The sequence below is a fragment of the Antechinus flavipes genome, chromosome 3 (assembly GCF_016432865.1).
Source record: "Antechinus flavipes isolate AdamAnt ecotype Samford, QLD, Australia chromosome 3, AdamAnt_v2, whole genome shotgun sequence".
Lineage (NCBI taxonomy): Eukaryota > Metazoa > Chordata > Mammalia > Dasyuromorphia > Dasyuridae > Antechinus > Antechinus flavipes.
In genome coordinates, this window is record NC_067400.1 from 421,709,513 (window position 1) to 421,731,350 (window position 21,838).

Sequence of the window (21,838 nt, forward strand, 5' to 3'; positions counted from 1 at the left end):
TGCCTGTTTTCCTGACTTTTCTATTACAAATGAGAATATTCCATCCTTTTTGTTATGTGGAAATGCAAATTCAGAGGCAACTTCCACGTTTCATTGTTCCTCACTACAATATGAAACCAATAGCCACAGCCTCTCAATTCTACTTCCACAACTCTCATTTTCTTCCTCTCTCCACTAAAATGGTCTTTACTCTAGTTCACATTGTCTTAATTTTACACCTGGATAATTATGACGGCAGACTAATTGTTCTCTTTGATGCCAATCTTTCTCTTTTTCCATCTATTATCTATGATCCAAATGCTAAACTGACAGTCCTATGGTTCAAATATACCTATACTTTGAAAATAGTGCTTTTTTCCCACTAAGCCTGTAGTTCCCATGTGTGAGCCATGAATGTCAGAGATGAAGATGGAAGGGAGAAGGCATGGAATCTGAAAATTCACATCCACACAAAGCACTGTCATTCTGCTCTTGATTTAGTGCTAATAAAATATTGTGATTCCCAAAAATAAGTCTGCAAATATATCATCTACACTAAATAAAGGTCTTGCACATGTACATATTACTCTCTTAAATGTATACAAATCTTAGTTTATTAATAAAGCACAAATTCATTAAAAACTATTCCTGAATTTCTTATAGTTTTTTGTCATTAACAAATACTAATAATGTAATATAATTATTGTGCTGAGATCAACAAAACTTGACATAAATAAAGGTTCAGAAGTCCTGTATAACATCGATCCTGTATAACAGGATACTAAATTACAGATCTAAAGCTCACTTAGTTTACTTCCTTTATTTTAAGAACTAGAGCCTAGAAAGCTATCTTCAAACAGGTAGCAAGTACCTAAGGAAGAATATGAAGCTAATACTTCTAACTTTAGAGCTAGTGTTCTTTACTTCAATTCAACAAGCTTTTATTAGGGACCTACTATGTGCCAGGCATTGGGAATACAAGGACAAAAATGGGGAAAAAAAAAAAAAAACTATCACTACCCTCTAAAAGCATATGTTCTAACTATGAGGAGACAAATGTATGTATGTAAATAAGTAAATATAAAATATGTACAAAAGCATTTGATGGGGTGAAGCAAAGGAATCAGAAAGTCCTCTTAAAGGAAGAACTTGATTTGAGCACTTATAAAAGTTAGGGCTTCCAAAGACAGAGAAAAGGTGAGAGAGTACTAATGGCATGGGAGATGGCCTATGCAAGGGTATATACAAATGAGATGAAATTTTATAAAGAGACAGTAGCACGTCATCTTGAAATGTCAAATGTATGAAGGAAAAGAGTAGACTAATTGTGAGGGCTTTAAATGTCAAACACAGAAGTTTTCTTTTATTCTAGAATCAAAATCCATGAACCCAAGCAATATCAATTTGGCAACTGCCCAGAGGATGAACTGGAGAGCAGAGAGACTGGAGAAAGAGAAACCAGTTAGTAGATTATCACAATAATCTGGGAGAGAATGAAGGCCTGAACTAGGATGGTGGAGTGTGTGAGTAAGCAGGAGAAGATAGATGTGACAAGAGTATAAGAGAGATATGAGCAAGATGGTAAGATCATGTTTGGTTGCAAGAGTCCAGGCAGGCTTTCTGGAGGAAATGAAATTTCCTCGGATAATGGGGATTTTGGAGGAGTAAAGGAGACAAGGAAAGAAATTTCCAAAGCAGAGTTAATTTTATTTCCTTCCTCTTCTTATTGCCCCTTATTATTTCCTTATAAGTAGTATAAACTTATTTATTCATGTTGTCTCCCCAACTCCAGCAAAATGTAAGTTTGCTTTGAAGGCAAGGATTGATTTCCCAGGCAAAAGCTAGCTCAACCTTTTTGCTGCATCCTTGTCTAAGTTTACTGGCTACTTAAACTTTTATCTTAGCTTGGTCCTTTCAACTTATGTGTGCTCTGGAATTTATACCATTAGGTTTGCACTGGATCTTTATTAAATATCTATTCTGTACTTTGACTTTCCTTTAATTTTAATGAGTTTCTAAAAAATCAGATCATCCAATACTGTACACAGTAACTGCAGTATTGCATGGGGACCTACTGTGAATAACTTACTGTCAGCTATTCAATGATTCAAGACAATTCTATAGGACTTATGACAAAAGGTGTTGCCCATCTCCAGAAAAAGAACTGGTAGAACCTGAATATAGATCAAAGATACTTTTTTAAAAATTTTATATTTCTTGGGGTTTTTGTTTGTGCCTTCTTTCACAGAATGGGCTACATGGAAATACATTTTGCATGGCTACTTATGTATAATCTATAAATTGTTTTCTTCCTCAGTGGAAGTGGTGGGGTGGAAGAAAGGAGAGAATCTGGAACTCAAAAATTTTTTTTTAAATGTTAAAATTATTTTTACATATAATTGGGAAAAATAAAAAGGGAGCAAGGGAGGACTGGAAAGAAAGGAAGTGGGGAGGGAGAAAAGAGGCTTTAATAAGATCTTACTGTGTGTAGTGATAAGACAAGGATACTATATTTGTCAAGATCTGTTAAGAGAGCAATTAGGAAAAACATAATTGCTCTAACAAGCTGATATAGAAGGTCTTCTTGTGGAAAGAGGACATACAAAATAGTTATTGAAATATTTGAAGGATTGTTATATGAAAGAGGTATTAGTATTAGATTTGTTCTAGCTAGCGCCAGAAGGTAGAAGTAGGAGTAATGAATAGAAATCTGCAGAGAAAAAGATTTAAACTTGATATAAGGGAATGCTTTTTAACAGAATGGCAATTTATTAAAGACTGACTGCTCTTAACAGCAGAAGAGGGGAATGGACACACACCCTTTGAGTTGTTCTCAACAAGATAAGTGATTTGAAACACCCAGGATAAGAATTAGTTCAAAGACTAAGCAATGTATAGTAAGCCACCTTAAATAACAAGAACAAAAAGAGATATTCCTATGGGGGGGAAAAAATACTAAACAAATGATCACAGAGACAAAAATTTGAGTATAAATGGAGTTAAAATGAATATACCATTCTTAATACATCGAAAGTGGAGTACATTGTGAATTCACACGATCCACAAGATCTTGTTTTTCTCTTTCTCCCCTAAAGTTTATACCAATTAACTATAAAATACTAAGTTTTGCCTAACCCACAGTTTTTCTAGAAAACTGAGAAATATATTTTCTTTCTATTTCCCTAGTATTTCAAGAGAATAAATGTAATAGTACATATGAAATATTACTTTGAGTTCAATGGAAGAAAGGAGCAATATAATTGAAAGCTTATCAATACTAAAAAGCACATAAATGTTTTCTATTGTTTAGCATAAAGTGAACTCTTAAATTTTCCTCTATATTCCTGCATTCTACAAAAATATTCTATAGATTAAATGTTACAACAAAAATTGAGAATACACATTCACATTCTAAATATTCATAAAATTATTGCATATTTCACATTAAAAGCTATAAACTAAAGAAAAGTTTTAAGCTTATTTTTATATTTCTACAATACTTACTGTGAATTAATATCTTGCATTAATCGAGTTAGTTTTTTCCATGGATTGTAGGCAGAATCAATGCTATAAAGCCTCATATGCATGGCTAATACATGGAATAGCTGATCTGAAAAGATTAAAGAAAAAGTAATTAGTGAACTCATACATTTTTCTTCAAGATAAACAAAATTATAACTGCAAAGTTTACCCTTAAAATATATAGACACTGGTTTCCTGTACATTGTAGCATATAATTCCCTGAATAATTTATTTCAGCTATACCTCTTTATGCTTTCTAAATTTATGAAAAAAAATCATGACATCAAAATTATGAGTTCTTCCTATGTTATTTTATAAAGCAAGAACTCTTGTTTATCAATGTTAAGACTGCTTTTCTTAATAATAAACTTAAGCAAAAAACTACCATGAAGTTAACTGCAAAGGTTTCAGTGGAAAGAAAGCTGGTCTGAGTCAAAAGAGTCTAGGTTTAAGTCCTACCTTTCATATAACCTAGTTGTACAACACTATAGTTTAAGTCATTTAATCTCTCACCTCAAGGAACTGTACAAGAATATAAACTGAAAAACAGTAGCCTATCCATACTGGTAGAGGGAATTTCCTTATTGTGAGACTTCTATATCAATGTCATTTCCCTCTCTTAATCCCTCCCTGACATTTCAACAAAAAATATCTATGACAGCAGATGAATCTGAAAAGAACAAAGTGACAACATAACTGCCAGTCATTTTATCTTATCTTTTTTCAGAAGAAACATTAGGAGAAGTTAATTTTAAAAAAAAAGGGGGAGTGAACTATTCTTTTTTTTTTTTTTTTTTGGCTGAGGCAATAAGGGTTGTGACCTGCCCAGGGAGACACAGCTAGGAAGTGTTAAGTGTTTAAGATCAGCTTTAAACTAAGATCCTCCTGATTTCAGGGCTGATACTCTATCCACTGTGCCATCTAGCTGCCCTGTGAACTCTTCTTTAAAGGACAAAAAGAATGAAAATTTCCAACCATAACATGGAAAAAAAAATCTAAGGATCAATAGTCAACCAACTATTTCTAGGGTAATCTGGTCCATATTCTCTAGTTTATAAAATAAAGTGTGAAAAGATATGTTCATTTTGTCTTTTTTTATCTGGAAGCCACTATATATTCTAAAAGGCTACCTAAAATGCCCTTTCCATTAACTGTATGCTAAACCTGCCTCTCCCTTTAATAACTCCAAAAAATGTGGCTCCTTGAGATAGCCTCTACTAATTCCACCTGACTTGAATCACTCTGAAACTTCTGTCTTTATCTCCCCTATTAATATTTGCTATTAGCTATTTCAGTGCTTCTCTGGATTCTCTGATATGCCCCAGAAAACTCCTTATTGGGAAAACCTCATATCCTTGGAAGATCTTATCAGTTTTGGTACTATGCCTCATCACTATACTCTACTCCTTGGACAAGAGGATGGACTACAAAACCTCCATTAAGGATATAACTAAACTCAGACATTATCTCATTTTTCACCTGATTGCACTTTGATTCTGGGACTTCCCTGATTTCTTTCCTAAACTCCCACTTTCCACTCATTTGGTTATTGTCCTTGCCAAGTAAGTTATAAGTTCTTTGAGGGTAAGGGCTATCTTTCTTTTTTCTTATGTCTCTAGTTTAGCACATTATTCTTAGCACATAGTAGGTCTTTAAAAACTTTAATTTTATCTTTGCATTCTCAGTTAATGGCGGGGGGGGGGGGTTGTACCTACTTCATAAGAGCTTGAAAATGCATGCTGAATAGGACATATTTATATAAGTCTATTTTGCATGCTCACTTTGGATTAAAAGTTACTCTAAAGTAGACGTTTTTAAGCTGAGGTCTGTGAATGTTTTGGATTTTTTAAAAAACATTTTGATAATCTACATTTCAATAAAATTCTCTTCCTTTGTAATTCAGTGCATTTAATTTTAGTAATTTAAAAGTATTATTCTGAGAAGGAATCCATAGGCTTTCATTAGACTGTCAGAGACATCCATGCCACACACAAAAAAATTAAAAAACCCTACTCTTAAGATAATTTTTTTTTTTTTTACCTTTTAAATTCTGACAGACCTCAAAGTTCTCAAATTTCATAATTTATTGCAAACCTCCATTTGGAACAAACTTCTTTGATGTTCTAAGTGAGCAATGACCAAGAATGTTGAATTGTTACAACATTATATTCATAGGCCTTTTAGCAGCATTAGTATAGTGAATGGGATTATAATAGCATTGGGGGTTTAACTTCCCAAAAATCTTGCTAAATTTAGAAAGCAAAGATAAAATGGCAACATCATAAATCATCAAAGAGATCTTCATTAAAGTATTATTACTTATTAAACCTTTATTATGAGCAAAGTATTAGCTTTTAATTTTAACTGGATTTTGTTGTGTTTTTAATTTTAATTATCTTCTTTCATAGTGGACAGATTATTAGATTTTAATATTTTATACTTACATAATATCTGAACTAAGACTGAGAGCAACTGAATCATCCAGATAGGGCCTGGCACTTAATAGGCACTTAATAAAAGCTAAATGATAACTGATGTCAGCCAATACTAGATTTCTCTCTAAAAGACTATTAGGTCCCAGCTTAATATAATAAGGTGATAACCTTAACATAGAAAAAAAAATCAAATCAACACTGGAACAAAGTTACCAATAGTTGCAGAAAGGAGGTAACACAATTTACTATCCTCTAGCAGTAAATTTTCTTTCTTCCACAAACCCTCTGACTTAAGAGAGAATTCACATGCTGACATCTAACTATAAGTGTATACCAGGACACTATCCAGGACCTCCTTTATGTTCTCTCCCTTTTCTCTCTCATGATATCAACTTATGCAATTTCAATCATTATGTCTACGAAGATAACTCCTAAATCCATATAATCAGCCTTTATCTCACTCTTAAGTTCAACCCAACAAACATATCTGTTTGCCAGATAGCTCCATTTTGATTACGAATAGATATCTCTACTATAACACGTTTAAAACTCAACACTATCTTTTCCCCAAGCCTAGTTCTCTTCCTAACTTCCTTATATGTTCTGGACAGCATTATTCTTTTAGTCACTTAGATTTGCAACTTGAAGAGTTTTAACAACTCTTTCTTCTCCACTTTCTGCTCTTCCATCCATTGATTCTCCCTTTACAATATCTGTCATAGTCATCTCTTTCAATTTGCATTCTCATTTTTTAAATGGACTTGTGTAATAGCCTTCTAATTGGTTGCTCAGCTTCAAGGTTCAATCCTCTCCAATCTATATCCTCAGCACATGGCAAAACAATAGAATTGGTCATATCTGACCACTTCATTCCTATCAAAGAATTTTCAGTGGTTCCCTCTGATCTCTAGGATAAAATATAAATGTATCCCTTTAGTATCTAAAACCCTTCACAATTGGACTTCCAGTCATTCACCTATTTTTATTTTGCATTACTCTCTTCCATACATATTCTGTGTTCCTCATGCATAATATTCAGTCTCCTACCTCTTTATATAGGCAAATAATCATCTCCATCTTTACATTGCCTTGAAATCCCTTCAAGGATGGGTTCAGATCATACTTTCTATAGGAATCTTTGCTTGATCCCTCTAATTAAAGCTTTTGTATTTATACTGTGTATATTCTGAATTTACTTATCTTTGTATATGTTGGAACCCTCCCTCTCTCTGAGTAGAAAGCATAACTCTTCTAGGCAGGAACAATTTGTTTTAGTCTTTCTATCTCCATAACAGCACAGTAACATGCAAAGTAATATGAAAAGCCAAATAATAATTTAAGACAAGATTACAAGGAAATAAATGATTGTCAAATCAATGGTAAAGATAAAAAGGACTATCAAGTTCAGAGGTGAGAAAAATTACTATGGGCTACAATAGGCTGGAACAACTTAAGGAAAAAGTAGTAGAACTTGAGTTAAGTTTTAAATGATAAGGGTGTTTGGTTAGACATAAAGAATATGTGAGGGAAAAGAACAGAAGAATGTGAGTAAAGGAATATAATGAAAAGATCAATTTGGCCATAGACTATAAAACCTTGAAAACAAGGAACTTTCATATTTTTCTTGGTATGCATAGTACACCTTGCACATATATAGTAAGCATTTAATAAATGTTTGATGAATTAAACTTAATTGAACTGAACTGTCTGAAACAGAAGATGCACTTTTAGAGTCATCATAATGGAAATTAGGCTGGGATCAAACTATGGAGAATTTTAAAGATCAGGAGCTTGGTCAATGATCATTAATTAATGGAGAACCCCTGAAGGTTTACGAATAACAAAAAAACATAAAAAGGCTATTAATAATTATCAAGATTGCCTCAATTGTCAGAGTTAACAAATAATTTTACATAGTTGAAGAATTACTATAGCAATTTACAATAAATGATTATGTTCTCTAATACCTTAAAAATAGTCTTTTGTCTAGGGCAGCATAAGATTAAGATCATTACAGGTAAGGAGAAAAGCAACATTTTTAAATTTTAAATTATAAAAAGTATATAACCAAAGTTATTATGTGAATGGTCTTTTTTTGAGAAAAACATATTAGAAGAAGTTACTTTTAATATCACTTCTTTAAAATGAGATCGTAGTCAACAGGAATTAAAAGAACATAAACATAAAAACACTTTTATACAAATAAACTCAGATCTAAATAATTTAAGTAATATCCATTGTTCGTAAGGGGAGGTAAATTTTTAAATGACATTTTTACCTATCTAATCTATTTATCAAGGTCATCCTAATTACTAAAAAAAAAAAATGTTTACTGAGTTAGAAAAAATAAGTTCATTGGGAAGAATAAAAGGTCAGGACTTTAAAGAAATCAGAGGAAAAAAGATATAAAGGAAATAGATTCAGCAGTATCAGTCTATATTATAAGAGAATATCGTTGAAGTATTTAAATTAAAATTTTCCTATATAAATAAAACCTGTATAACCAAGAACAGATGGAATACAGAAAATTGGGAGAAACTTTCATAGACAATCTCTCAGATAGGATGTGATTGATCTGGAATATTGCTGTGGTTTAGGAAATGATGAACTAGTTGATTTAGAAAAACATGGAAAGGCTTGGACTTATCAAAGGAAGATGCTATCACCTTCAGAGAAACAGATATTAGAAGAAAATAAGCATAGTACAATCTTACACATGTGTATATGCATAATGTTTATATATACATATATATGTACATGAGTGTATATGTATATATATATGCACATATATGTATATGTGTATATATATGTGTGTGTGTCCCACTTAATTATAACCTCCTTTATAGTGGAGGAAGGAGAAAATTAAATTAAAAAGTGCACAGCATAGACTAAAAGAACAACAAGGAAGCAATGAAAAGATGGACTTATTACATAGGTTGTTATCTTGAAAGAGAATTGTATTGCTTTATATTGGATCCTCTCTCGTGTGTACATACAATCCTTTGTTGTATCCATGGAAGTTTTTTTTTTTCCCTTTTCTCATTTTGTATTTGTTTTTTAAAATATTACAAAAAAAATAAGATTGTAGCCATCAAAATATCTCACTGATTCATAAAAGCAATGTTTTCATGTGAAAATCACCAATTAATCAATTTCTAAAGCAATAAGAACATCATTACTCACAATATATCTCCTGATTTCTCACCTGGCTGCACTATTTTGGGACTTCTCTGACTAACTCATTATTGGGATAATCTCATCATCCTGTAAGATTTCATCAGTATTGGTATTCTATCCACTTCAAAATTACCCTTTGCCTGTTACTTTCAGTGAAGGGTAGAGCCATGAATTGAAAACCTTTATTTAAGGAAAGAATCCAACTAAAATATCTCCTCACTTCTCATCTGGCTGCACTACTTTGGGACTTCTCTGACTAGAATGAACACATTACCTTTATGTATAAAAATCATTACAAAATTGTGATGACCGTGTTTAGCACCCAGAGTATTTTAAAATCAGCCAGAATCAGGATAAGGGAAAATGCTTGATCTTTATTCTTTGCGGAGGCGAAGAGGAATGGCAATAAGAAGTGAGAGCAATTGCCACAGGAATCCGCTCTGGCTCTCACACTCCACCCACTAAATCTTCTACACAATCTCCTATACAAACACATCAAACTTGCACAGAGTGGGCGGGGCCATTCTTTCTCCAAGCATATATTAATAGAGTATTGTCCAATTGCTAATTAGCCATAAGTGCTCCAGCCTCAGTGCATCTGCTCAGCTTCAGCCCATTACACAAAATCACAGAAGATTCACTTTTGATCCACACTTATACAAATACATCTATGAAGAGAAATAAATCTAGATGTGTTTCAATAAATATAATTTCAGAGAATCCAAATATAAAATATACCAGTTAACAAACAGATCCATAGATCATTCCTAATATCAGCACTTCCCAATATCAGCAAATCCTTCAAGATTCAATCTACTAAAACAATGCTCTATTTTTTCTCATCATATTCAGGGCCATTAATGAGCTACAACAAAGAATTCTACTTTCACCTACAACAAAAAAATTCTACATTCTGCAGTATCTAAACTAACTTTACAGCTACTACAAGATTTATGTATAATAATGTACTTAAACACAAAGTAGACATTACCATAGATGAAAGAAGAAATCTAAAAAAACTATTAGACTGTTCTTTATGTTTCTTTGAGCTTTAATTATGTTCATTGGAAATGGACAGCATAATTAAAAACAAAAATTAAAAAAGGAAAACAAATGCTGTATTTTCCTTAACAACATGCATCATATTGTTTTGCATTATTTTGTATAAAAATGACAACCACATATTTTAGATTTGAGAGGCATATGCACATCACAATATGCATTTGTATTTATTTATGTATGAATTTATTTATGAATGCATATACTCATGCATTATCACTCATGTATTTTTAAAAAATTGTGGTTGCATCCCTGAGAAATAAAAATACATAAATTATTTTGTTGAACTCTTCTTTAATTATTACTACTAAGCAAACCATTAAATAAAGAGCTGTATGCTTGCTAAAAGTGTTTGTCACTATCAATCTTTCAAAGTTTATTATACATTATTCCCTCCTTCACTGTTCAATCCAGCTAACTATATTTCTTGCTTTTTTCTCACATATTATATCTAAATTCCTCTCCTTTTATCTTTTCACATTTCCAGAAAAGGAAGCCATTGACAGTGGAGTGAATGATTAGTCCTACACATTTGGATAATAGCACTGACAACTGAGTGGAAGATGAATTGCAGTTGGGAAAGACTTGAGGGAGGGGACCTCTTTAGGAGCCTACTGAAATAGTGCAGGCAAGAGGTGTTAGGGGTTTAAATTAAGGAAGTGGCTGCATGATTAGAGAGGAGAGATGTCTGAGAGATGCGGATAAGAAAGAAAGAAAAACATTTGACAAATCAATATGTGGGATAAGAAGGTAGAATTAAGAATGAAAATAAGACACATAATTCTGAGAACATTTTGCATGGAGATGACAACTGAACCCTTGAGATCATCCAGTGAAACTATAGAAAGAAAGAAAAGAACTCAAGACACAGTCTTGAGAAACATCCATTGTTAGTAGATTTGACATGGCTGAAGAAAGCTGTTTCAGATTGATGAGAAGTAAGCAGAGTTTAAAAAAAAAAAAGTATGAAGGAAAAGATAGTTAACAGTATCAAATACTGAAGAGGACAAGGATGAGTAACAAGACATTCACTGGTAATTTTGAGAAAAGAAATTTTAATTTTATGATAAGGTTGAAACTAAGACCATAGAAGATGTGGAGAGAGCAGAAGAGGCAATGTGAAGAGATGCTTTTTCAAGGAGTTTAGCTTTTAAAAAGGTAAAGTTTTTAAGAAGAGAAAAAACTTGAAAATGTACAAAAGGAATTAAGGAAAGGAAACAGTTCAGAGAAACTGAAGATTAGAGGGATGAAAAATAGCAGGAGCAATCTGCTAAAGAAAATAGGTAAGAATGGGGTCAAAGCAACATATAAAACAGTTAATATTAGCATAGAGGAACAAAGGTAAAGATAATGGAGAATGATTTCAAAGGCGTGTGAGATGATATGAAATTTAATAAAAGAATCCTAATCATAAAATTGAAAATGGCCCAAGGAACAATAGACTTAGATAAAGTGGATGGAAACAGGCTTCAGCACAGTCCTCATGAGAGCAGATCCAGAAGAAATCACACAGGACCTGCTTCTAGCCTAAGTGGCCCAGAAGGAGCATGAACTGTAGGAAATGCAGATGGGACAGAAATCTTAGATCCTCTCTCATTCAGAGACAGCATGAAGCTGAATGCACATAGCCCTGCTATAGTTTACGTCTTGGGCCTATTTTCTGAGCTCAGGAGAAAGTATGGAAGTGCATTGGTAAAGTTTCTTTATCTGAGACTTCCCTATACTAATGAAATCACAGGCTCTGTCCCTGTCCCTGTCCCTGTCTCTACTTAGATACTAAATCATTTCAAATAGTTAACTGCTAAATCATACACACATACATACACACACACACATTTTTTTTTTTTTTTCCTGAGACACGTGGGATTAAGTAACTTGCCAGAGGCTAGAAAGTGTTAAGTATCTGAGGCCATATTTGAACTCAGGTCCTCCTGACTTCAAGCTGGTGCTCTTTCCACTGTGCTACCTAATGGCCCCATATATAGAAATAGATATATAGATATACAGATAGCACATAATTTTATCAGAAATATCCCTAGTAAAATAAAATAATAACATTCTTTACATTGTCCCTATATAAATTATTTCAGGTACCAAGCAAATATCTCCCCATAAAAAAAGATATTAATTCATATTGTATGATAATCGAAGAAGAAAAATATATTTTAGCATCTAGTCATACAGCAGAGCTAGAAAAGGCTTCCAAAGTCATCTATTCCAACCATCTTATTTTTACAGAGCCTCAGAAGAGGGAACTACCTTATCAGTAAAAGAAAGGCTTTGAATCCTAATTCTCTGACTCTAAATCCCAAATTATTTCTACTTTGCTGGACTGCCTCCATAGTTTAGAGCATTTTCTTCTTATTCTGGTAATATTTTTATTCTTTTTTAGTTATAATTCCTTATGATTCTGATTTTGTATATATAATTATTAGTGAAAGAGAACACGCAATTCTGGCTTTAACTATTTTACAGAATCCCCAAAGTAATCAATGAAAGTCAAAGTATTTAAAAGATAAGGTCAGGCCACTAAAGGAAACTTGAAGATTCATCATTTATATTCTAGATTAAACTTATGCAGTCTGCACTGCAGTTTGGAACAAAGGTCAAAATAATTTCCTCAAATTCTCAAATCATATCAAAATTTCACCCTTTAAGTATCCAACAGAACTCCTGAATGGAGTTAAGATGGACTGCCTACAATGATTAACAGGAAAAATAGATATTCACTATGTAGACTCTGCATCTATATTAAAATTAAATCAAAAAATAGTAACAAAAGTGTAAAAGCAGGTTATTTGACTCTGCCTCTCTGTTTAAATTTCAAAATGAATCTCTTTATATTCTGAGGACATTTAATTAAGATAGAGATTAGATCCAAATTCAACATAAAGAGAAGTGAATCTACAATTTAAAGACTCAGGATAGTGATAAAGATTTTATTGGATGAAAGGATATCTTTTTATGCTTTAATATTCTTACTTAAAGAACAGGTCAAGGGGACCTCTGAATCAGTGGCAATACTGGTGGCTTCCAGACCTCTCAGTCCAGAGACACCAAAGACAGCTTGGAAAATGGGCAGGAAATGTTTCTTAGTACAGCGATAGGACCTTGGGAAGCAATCACAGAGTAGACATGAGCAGTGGCGGTGGTGGCAGCTTCCTGATACCTTAGGTCATAGGAGGTCTCTTTAGTAAAGCTCAGGAAGGATTCTGCTCTTTTAGCACACTAGATGTTAGAGCTCCACTGAGTCAGGGACACTCTTAACAGCTTCAAAGCAGAAAAAAATGCTTGTGGTCAGGTCCCTAGAAGAATTTCTGAAAACAGCTGCTCAAAATCCCTGAAGCTTGGGACTGTACACCCTCTACCCTGGAAATAGAGCAGTGTTTTAACAAGAGTTAACATCCAAATAATAGGTTAAGAAACTGAACAGACAACAGAAAAAGATTCTGACCACAGAAAGTTATTATTGTGACAAAGAATATCAAAATACACACTCAGTTGAAGATAATAAAGTCAAAGCTCCTACATCCAAAGCCTGCAAGAAAATTATAAAAATATCTTCAGTAAAAGGTCCAAAAAACAAAAGTACTTTTTTGTCACAATATTACTTCTGCAAATTAGAATCCAAGATTCAACATTTACTTTTGTTGAAAAATACTAGGATTATTTTAATAGGAACATTTTCAGAAATTCTAGACCACAATAGAATTTATGGATTTTTTAAAAATGTACTTTCAAATCATATACTATAAGAGTCTGACCAAAAAGAACATTTCTTAACACATTAAATAAGTAGTCTGTCTTTTTAAAAGTTTATACTCGCTACATACCTTTTTGACCAAAATGCTGTCTTTTTGTAGCATTGTTTACTAATGGACCTACTTATTCAAGATAGGAAGATTATCTAAAATTACTTTGAGTAAATAGTGTTTATTTTTAAATTTAGGGATATCCATCCATGCAAAGTTCTTCTATTGCTCAAAAAATCTTTTAAACAACTAGAATACTTGATTAACACCATGTTTGAAATACCAAAAACACTGTCCCCACTGTGAATTCTTTCCCAGACATTAGATTTGTAAGGCATGCATGTTCAACTTGATAAGCCACTATGCTTCTAATCAATTTGGGAAAAAAAAATGACAGTTAAACATGCTTGTTTGAAGACTTCTTTAAGAGTAAATGTAGAATATCTGTCAGACTGGTTAGAATGACAGGGAAAGATAATGCGGAATGTTGGAGGGGATGTGGGAAAACTGGGACACTAATACATTGTTGGTGGAATTGTGAATACATCCAACCATTCTGGAGAGCAATTTGGAACTATGCTCAAAAAGTTATCAAATTGTGCATACCCTTTGATCCAGCAGTGTTACTACTGGGCTCATATCCCAAAGATATCTTAAAAAAGGGAAAGGGATCTGTATGTGAAAGAATGTTTGTGGCAGCCCTCTTTGTAGTGGCCAGAAACTGGAAACTAAGTAGATGCCCATCAATTGGAGAATGGCTGAATAAATTGTGGTATATGAATATTATGGAATATTATTGTTTGGTAAGAAATGACCAATAGGATGATTTCAGAAAGACCTGGAGAGACTTATATAAACTGATGCTGAGTGAAATGAGCAGGACCAGGAGATCATTGTATACTTCAACAACACTACTATATGATGATCAATTCTGATGGACCTAGGCATCTTTAGCAATGAGATAAGCCAAATCAGTTCCAATGGAGCAGTAATGAACCAACCAGCTACACCCAGCGAAAGAACTCTGGGAGATGACTAAGAACCATTACATTGAATTCCCAATCCCTGTATTTTTGCCCGCCTGCATTTTTTATTTCCTTCACAGGCTAATTGTACAATATTTTGGAGTCCGATTCTTTTTGTACAGCAAAATAACAGTTTGGACATGTATAATTATTTTGTATTTAATATATACTTTAACATATTTAACATGTATTGATCATCCTGCCATCTAAGGAAAGGGGTGAGGAGGAGGGGAAAAATTGGAACAAAAGGTTTGGCAATTGTCAATGCTGTAAAATTATCCATGCATATAACTTGTAAATAAAAAGCTATTAAAAAATTTTAAAAAATAAAATAAAATAAAACTTGGATAATGAAAAAAAAAAAAAAGAGTAAATGTAGAGGGGCAGCTAATTGGTATAATAGATAGAGCACTAGCCCTTAAGTCAGGAGGACCTGTTCAAATCTGGCCTCAGACATTTAACACATCCTAGCTGTGTGATCCTAGGCAAGTCATTTAAACCCAAAAGTTAAGGGGTTTCATCCCCCTAAAAAAAGAATAAATGTAGAGACAGGGATCAGAACCCAGAAGAATTCTCTCAACATATCCCTATATACAACTTTAAAATAATGCCTCAAGTCTAATTCTGGCAAGGCAGAGCTAATAAAAGATTAGAGAGAGACATTTTTCCAGTCTAAGACAACTTTTAAGAACTCAGTAGGAGAGGTCTCTAACAAGGGGTTGGTCAGAAGTCCAGAGCCAACTGTGACTGGAATAACAGCAGCAACTTCAGCAGCTTTACCAGGGTAAACTGGGGCGGGGGGGAGGCGAGGAGAGGGGAAGACAACTGATAAGAAAGAGAATACAGGGGACTCTTGGTGGCACTGGGTACAACTATTGCTCACTGAAAACTTGGCTGCACATAAAGAGTTCTGAGTTATGATTGCACTTAACAATCCATCACAAGGAAGTAAGGGATCCAGTCACCATTCAAAGGCCAAGAGAAGCATTAGTATTTGTGACTTCAGGAGAACAAGGACCCACTCTGGGTAAAGACTAGAACATAAACTAGGAAAGCAGTGTCTACATCTCTCCCAGAATAACACCAACTTAGAAACACCAAAAGCTTGCAAACTTGCAGAGATACCTCTAAAAACAATAGCACAAAAAAACCTAATGCTTGACACAGTACTTTTCCACCACCAGATGAAAACAGCCTAACTTGAACAAAGTTCAAAATCAAGAAATAGGAAGGGAAAATGAGAAAACAAAAAATAAAAAATAATTTGATCATAAAAAGATACTATGGTAGCAGGGAAGACAAACATACAAATTTGGAAAAAGAAAATAATGTGAAAGCAGCCACACACAAAGCTTCTGAAAAATGCTAACTGGACTCAAGGCTATCAAGAATTCCTAAAATAATTAAAGAAATAATTGTGGTAAAAGAAAAATTGGGGAGAATAATGAAAGTGATGAGAGAAAATTATGAAAAAAAGGATTAGCCACTTAATAAAAGAGGCACAAAAAATACTGAAGAAATAATACCTTAAAAAAAAAAAAAAAAAAAAGAATTGCCCTAATGGCAAAAGAGGTACAAAAATTCATTGTAGAAAATAATGTCTTAAAAATTAGAACTGCACAAGTAAAAGTCAATAATTTCACAAGACTTCAAGAAACAAAAAAATAAAAATAGAATGAAAAAAAATAAAAGAAAATGTGAAAAATCTCACTGGAAAAATTAATGATCAGGAAAATAAGATTGAGAAGAGATCATTCTTAAATGATTGGACTACTTGAATGCCTCAATTTAAAAAAAAGAGAACAGACATCATATTTAAGGAAATTATAAAGGAAAGGTGTCCTTTAAGGAAAACTGGATCTTAGATCCAGAGGGTAAAATAAAAATTGACAAACTACCCATCACTTCTTCAAAGAGGTTCCAAAATGAAATTTTTTAGGAATATTATAGTCAAATTCCAGAGCATCTGAGGCAAGGAGAAAATATTGTAAGCATCCAGAAATGGAATAGTTCAAATACTGTGAAGTCACAGTCAGGATCATACAAGATTTAGCAGCTACCATGTTAAAAGAAACAGAGAGTTTGGAATATGATATTCCAGAAGGCAAAGGAACTAGGAATTCAACCAAGAATAACCTAACAAAACTGAATATAATCTTTAAGGGGGAAAAAATAGATATTTAATGAAATACAAGATTTTTAAGCATTCTTAATGAAAAAAACAAAGCTGAACAGAAAATGTAACATTCAAATAGAAGAGTCAAAAGAATTATAAAAGGGTAAACATGAAATAGTAATCATAAGAGATTCAAGAAAGTTAAACTATTTATCTTCTTGTATGAGAAAATGATACATGTATCTTCTAACATTATCCTTATCAGGGAATCTACAAAGACAGAGAACTTGGATGTGAGTCAATTATTTTGGAATGATCTGCAAAAAAAAAAAAGTGGGAGGTAAAAAAGAGGGATGCACTGGGAGAAAAGGATAGATAGAATGGGGAATTTTTTTCTCACATAAGAGGCATGCAAAGTAGTGCTTTTAAAAAGACAGAGGGAAGAATACACACACACACACACACACACACACACACACACACACACACACACACACACACTTCCCTGGATATAGAAATCTATTGATCCTAACAGGGAAACAGAAGGGGAAAAGGATAAAAAATAAGGGGGGAAATGATAAAAAGAAGAGGGGGGGAATAAAGGAGGCAATGGTCAGAAGCAAAATAGACTTTAGGATGGATGGGATAAAAAGAGAGAAAAGGATAAACAGAAGAAAATAGGATGGAAAGAAATATACTGTTAGTAATCATAACTATAAATGTGAATTGGATGAAATCACCCATAAAACAGGAGATAGTAGAATGGATTAGAAACCAGAATCCAACAATAAGTTCTATACAAAAGATACACATAACAGATACATGCAGAAATGAAATAAAGAGCTGGAGCAGAACCTATTATGCTTCAGCTGAAATAAGAAAGGCAGGGGTAGCAGACATGATCTCAGAGAAAGAAAAAGTAAAAATAGATCTCATTAAAAGAAATCATAAGAGAAAATTATATTTTGCTGGGTGGAAATGCCATAAACAATAAATATTTTACAATAAATTTCTCTAATAAAGACCTCATTTATCAAATATTTTGCAAATCAATTAAATTTATAAAAATAAGAGCCATTCCCTAATTGATAAATGGTCAAAGTATATGAACAAGAAGTTTTCAGAAGAAATAAAAAGTATCTATAATCTAAATAAAAGGCAAATTAAAACAATTATGAGGAACTACTTCACATCTATGAGAAATGAAAATGCTAGAGGGAATGAGGGAAACTAGATACATTAATGCATTGTTGATAGTATAATGGACTGATTCAACCATTTTGGAGAACAATATGGGATTATACCAAAGGACTATGAAACTGTGCATACTCTCTGATGTAGTAATACCACTACTAGATTTATACTAAGCATCTTACCTAGCTATAATGGCTAGAGTACTGGGCGTAGAGCCAAGAAGTCTTATATTTGTAAGTCCAAATCTGGTTTGACACTTAATTAAATATGTTTACCTGGGCAAGTCACTTAACCATGTTTGTCTCAGTTCTTCATCTGTAAAATAAATTAGAGGAGGAAATAGCAAACCACTCCCATATCTTTAATAAAAAAAAGCCCAATGAGGTCACAAAGAGTTGGACACAACCAAAACAACAAAACAACAAAAAATCAATACCCCAAAGACATCAAGGAAAAAGAAAAAGGATTTATAAGTACAAATAAAGATATAGCAGCTCTTTTTGTGGTAGCAAACAATTGGAAATTATGGGGAAGTTCATCAATTAGAGAATGACTGAATAAGTTATGGCATATGATTGTGATGGAATGCTATTGTGCTTGAGAAAAAAATATGGCAAGATCTATATGAAATGATGCAAACTGAATTAAGAAGAACAAGATCATCATATGCAAAGTAATAGCAATGTTGTAATAATGATGATCTTGGCTACTCTGATCAATACAGTGTTCCAAGATAATTACAAAAGACTCAAGATTTAAAAAAAAAAAATGCTATACTCTTCCAGAGAGAGAACTGATTAATTCTGAATGCAAATTGAAGCATAATGTTCTTACTTTATTTGAAATATGAAAATATGTTGTATATGATTTCACATATATAACTGATATTATATTATTTGATTTATTAGTCAGTGGAACAGAGCTGAGAGGGAGGGAGAAAATTTAATACTTAAAATTTTAAAATATTATCAAAAATAAATAAATAATGAATTGAAATAAACGTTAATTTATATTTCAAAAGGATAATAATTTATTCTAAGACATAAGACATTTTGGTTAAACTTGTCTAAATAGACATAAATAAGAGATCAAATGATATTGAATTGACATTAAAGTTACAAAAATATACCTTATAATTAAGGTAAATTTTATAAAAGATTTAGTAATGAAATAACATTAAAGTTACATTATTACATTAAAGTTAAAATATGCCTTACAATAATAGTGAAACTAACAAAGGATTTTTAGCAAGTCCCTTTTCTACCATATAAATAAAATCACCTATAAAACACCAATATATCTCTGAAAAACAATACACAAAGGCCAAATAGCACACCTCATTAAAGAGTTTAAGTTGAAGTTGAGATTATCAAAGGATATAATAGTCATTAGAATTCTTATAAAACTGGTCAGATATTTGGAAAACAGCCTATGTGTCAGCTTCAGAGAAAAAAGTAGCCCTTTATAAATTATATAGCTGAAATCACTTTACTGAATTCTTAAGTACAATTCTCTCTTAAATACATAACAATGTTACAGAGCAATTAATAATAAGTTTCAAAATAAGTTATTTTATATAATGGAAAAACCTAGTGGCTAAAATTTCATGCAGAGTAGAAGTGAAAAGTAGTATATCTTCTTAAGAGTCATGTTATTCTTTTCAATATATCACTAATTTTACAATCCATGTAAATACATTAATTATGTACATGTTTCAACAATGGGCTTATTACCCTAGTCTTTAACAAAGTATCATCTGCAAACTCTAAAGTATCATTTCAGTATACTCTAACAAAGTCTTAAATTAGTTTATTTTAGTTTATTTTAATAATTCTGCATCATCTTGATAATTAAAAAACCTGCAATGAGATATATACATTATTTTTAAAATATGCATGAGGGCAACATGAGGACAAGAACATACTGATAACTTTTTTTCAAGTTATTTTTGGTCTTTTAAGGAAAATATCTTATAAGTTTAAAACTGGCTGTATATTTCCCCCCCAAAAAAGTCTATCATCAACTTTTTTTGTTGAAGGGACAATTAAAAGAAGTAGAAAAGTGGGCATAATTAGCATTCTGTGCCTAACTGTGATGACACTCTTCCAAATGATGTAATTAAAATGATGGCTAATTCTAACACTAAAATCACACTTTCAAAAACCTATTTTTAAGTATCCAAATTAATCTTCAATCAATATCACAACTACTAGAAAGAGCTTGAACCAGAAAAAATATTTTTCCTGAAAAATTCATTCAGAAATACTAGAAACATAACAAAATAGCACATTTCAAATTTATTTCAAATTTAATTAGTAGAATGTTACTAAGAAACCTACAGATGAAATAGTTTTTATAAAATGTTTTCTTAAAACTAATCAATGTAAAGGTTCCCCTTCAAAAGAAGTAAGACAGGGGATGAAAAAGCCAATTATTTTTTATAGTTGGGAATATAATCATTTCATTACTAAATCAATTTGCTTCCTGAATTTAAATTATGTTAGATTACAAATATATCTTAAAATTAGAGAAGTATGTGTTTAGCTTGAAAAGGGTTAGTCATAATAAAATAGACTAAAACAAACTTCAAGAAATTTGGAAAAAATTTCAAATTATACCAAAAAGTAAACTTTATTTTATACTTGTTTCTAAAAATTTAATATTTAGTTCAAAAGTTAACTGAATTTAGTAGTTTTAAATACTTACTCAAACAAGATCGTTTGCCAGCTGTGCTTGCTCCCCCTGAACACAAATTCCCTCCACGATGAATTAACTCAAGTTCCAAATTGGTCCTATAAATAAAGCATTAAAGCAATTTACAAAGTCATTAGGTTAAAAGCTTAGTCCTTTTGGGGGTTAAATTAAATGAACATACACACACAAAAACAAAATCTCTCCTTCCCACTGCTATATGTGAATATATAATTCAATTAATAGACTGAAAATAAGTATATGTTCTGATCTGATATTTAGGGATAAATTCAGAAATGAAATCAATTCTGTCATCTTTTATTACATATTTATATTTGTACCTGGGAAAAAATTTATATTTGTCACTATAACTATTGCCATAGTTCAACTTTTGCCCCCCCCCCAAAAAAAAAACATGAAAAATTGGGCCTCAAGGGAAAAAATAGCCTCCAAAATACTTCATGAAACTGTTTAGTTCTTAATGAAAACAGTGTACAATAAATGCATTCTTAACCACTGATGCTTTCATTAATACAAATTACAAATATATATTTTCCTTGGGAGAAACAGATCAACTATTAGAATTAAGGCAACATTTTAAATATTGCAGATACCATCACTAATATAAGAGTCTAAAGATATTAAAAAACCATAAAAAGCAATCTCTTTCATCAACCTGAGATAAATTTTCTAGAAATCTCTAGAAAAAAGATGACTATTAACATTTATGAATATTACTACTAGTAATAACTATCAATAATATTGTATTTGCAAAATGTTTAGTAATTATTAGCATACATCATAGTGATAATAGTGAGCATTTTAAAATTAGTTTTATAGGTGAATTCACGGAGAACTCGAAAAGTTACTCCTTTAATGGTGCAGTGA

At 32.1% G+C, this 21,838-nt stretch overlaps 1 protein-coding gene across 1 annotated transcript in view; it reads right to left on the reverse strand.

The window, feature by feature from the left end:
* The window catches only part of UBR3 (ubiquitin protein ligase E3 component n-recognin 3), a 266,439-nt gene that overhangs the window by 47,341 nt on the left and 197,260 nt on the right, over window positions 1-21,838 (reverse strand). The window contains exons 30-31 of the mRNA XM_051986192.1: window positions 20,966-21,051; window positions 3,484-3,589 (exon numbers count right to left, since the gene is read on the reverse strand). Of these exons, the coding sequence (XP_051842152.1) occupies window positions 3,484-3,589; window positions 20,966-21,051 (192 nt within the window). The remainder of the gene's footprint in view (window positions 1-3,483; window positions 3,590-20,965; window positions 21,052-21,838) is intronic.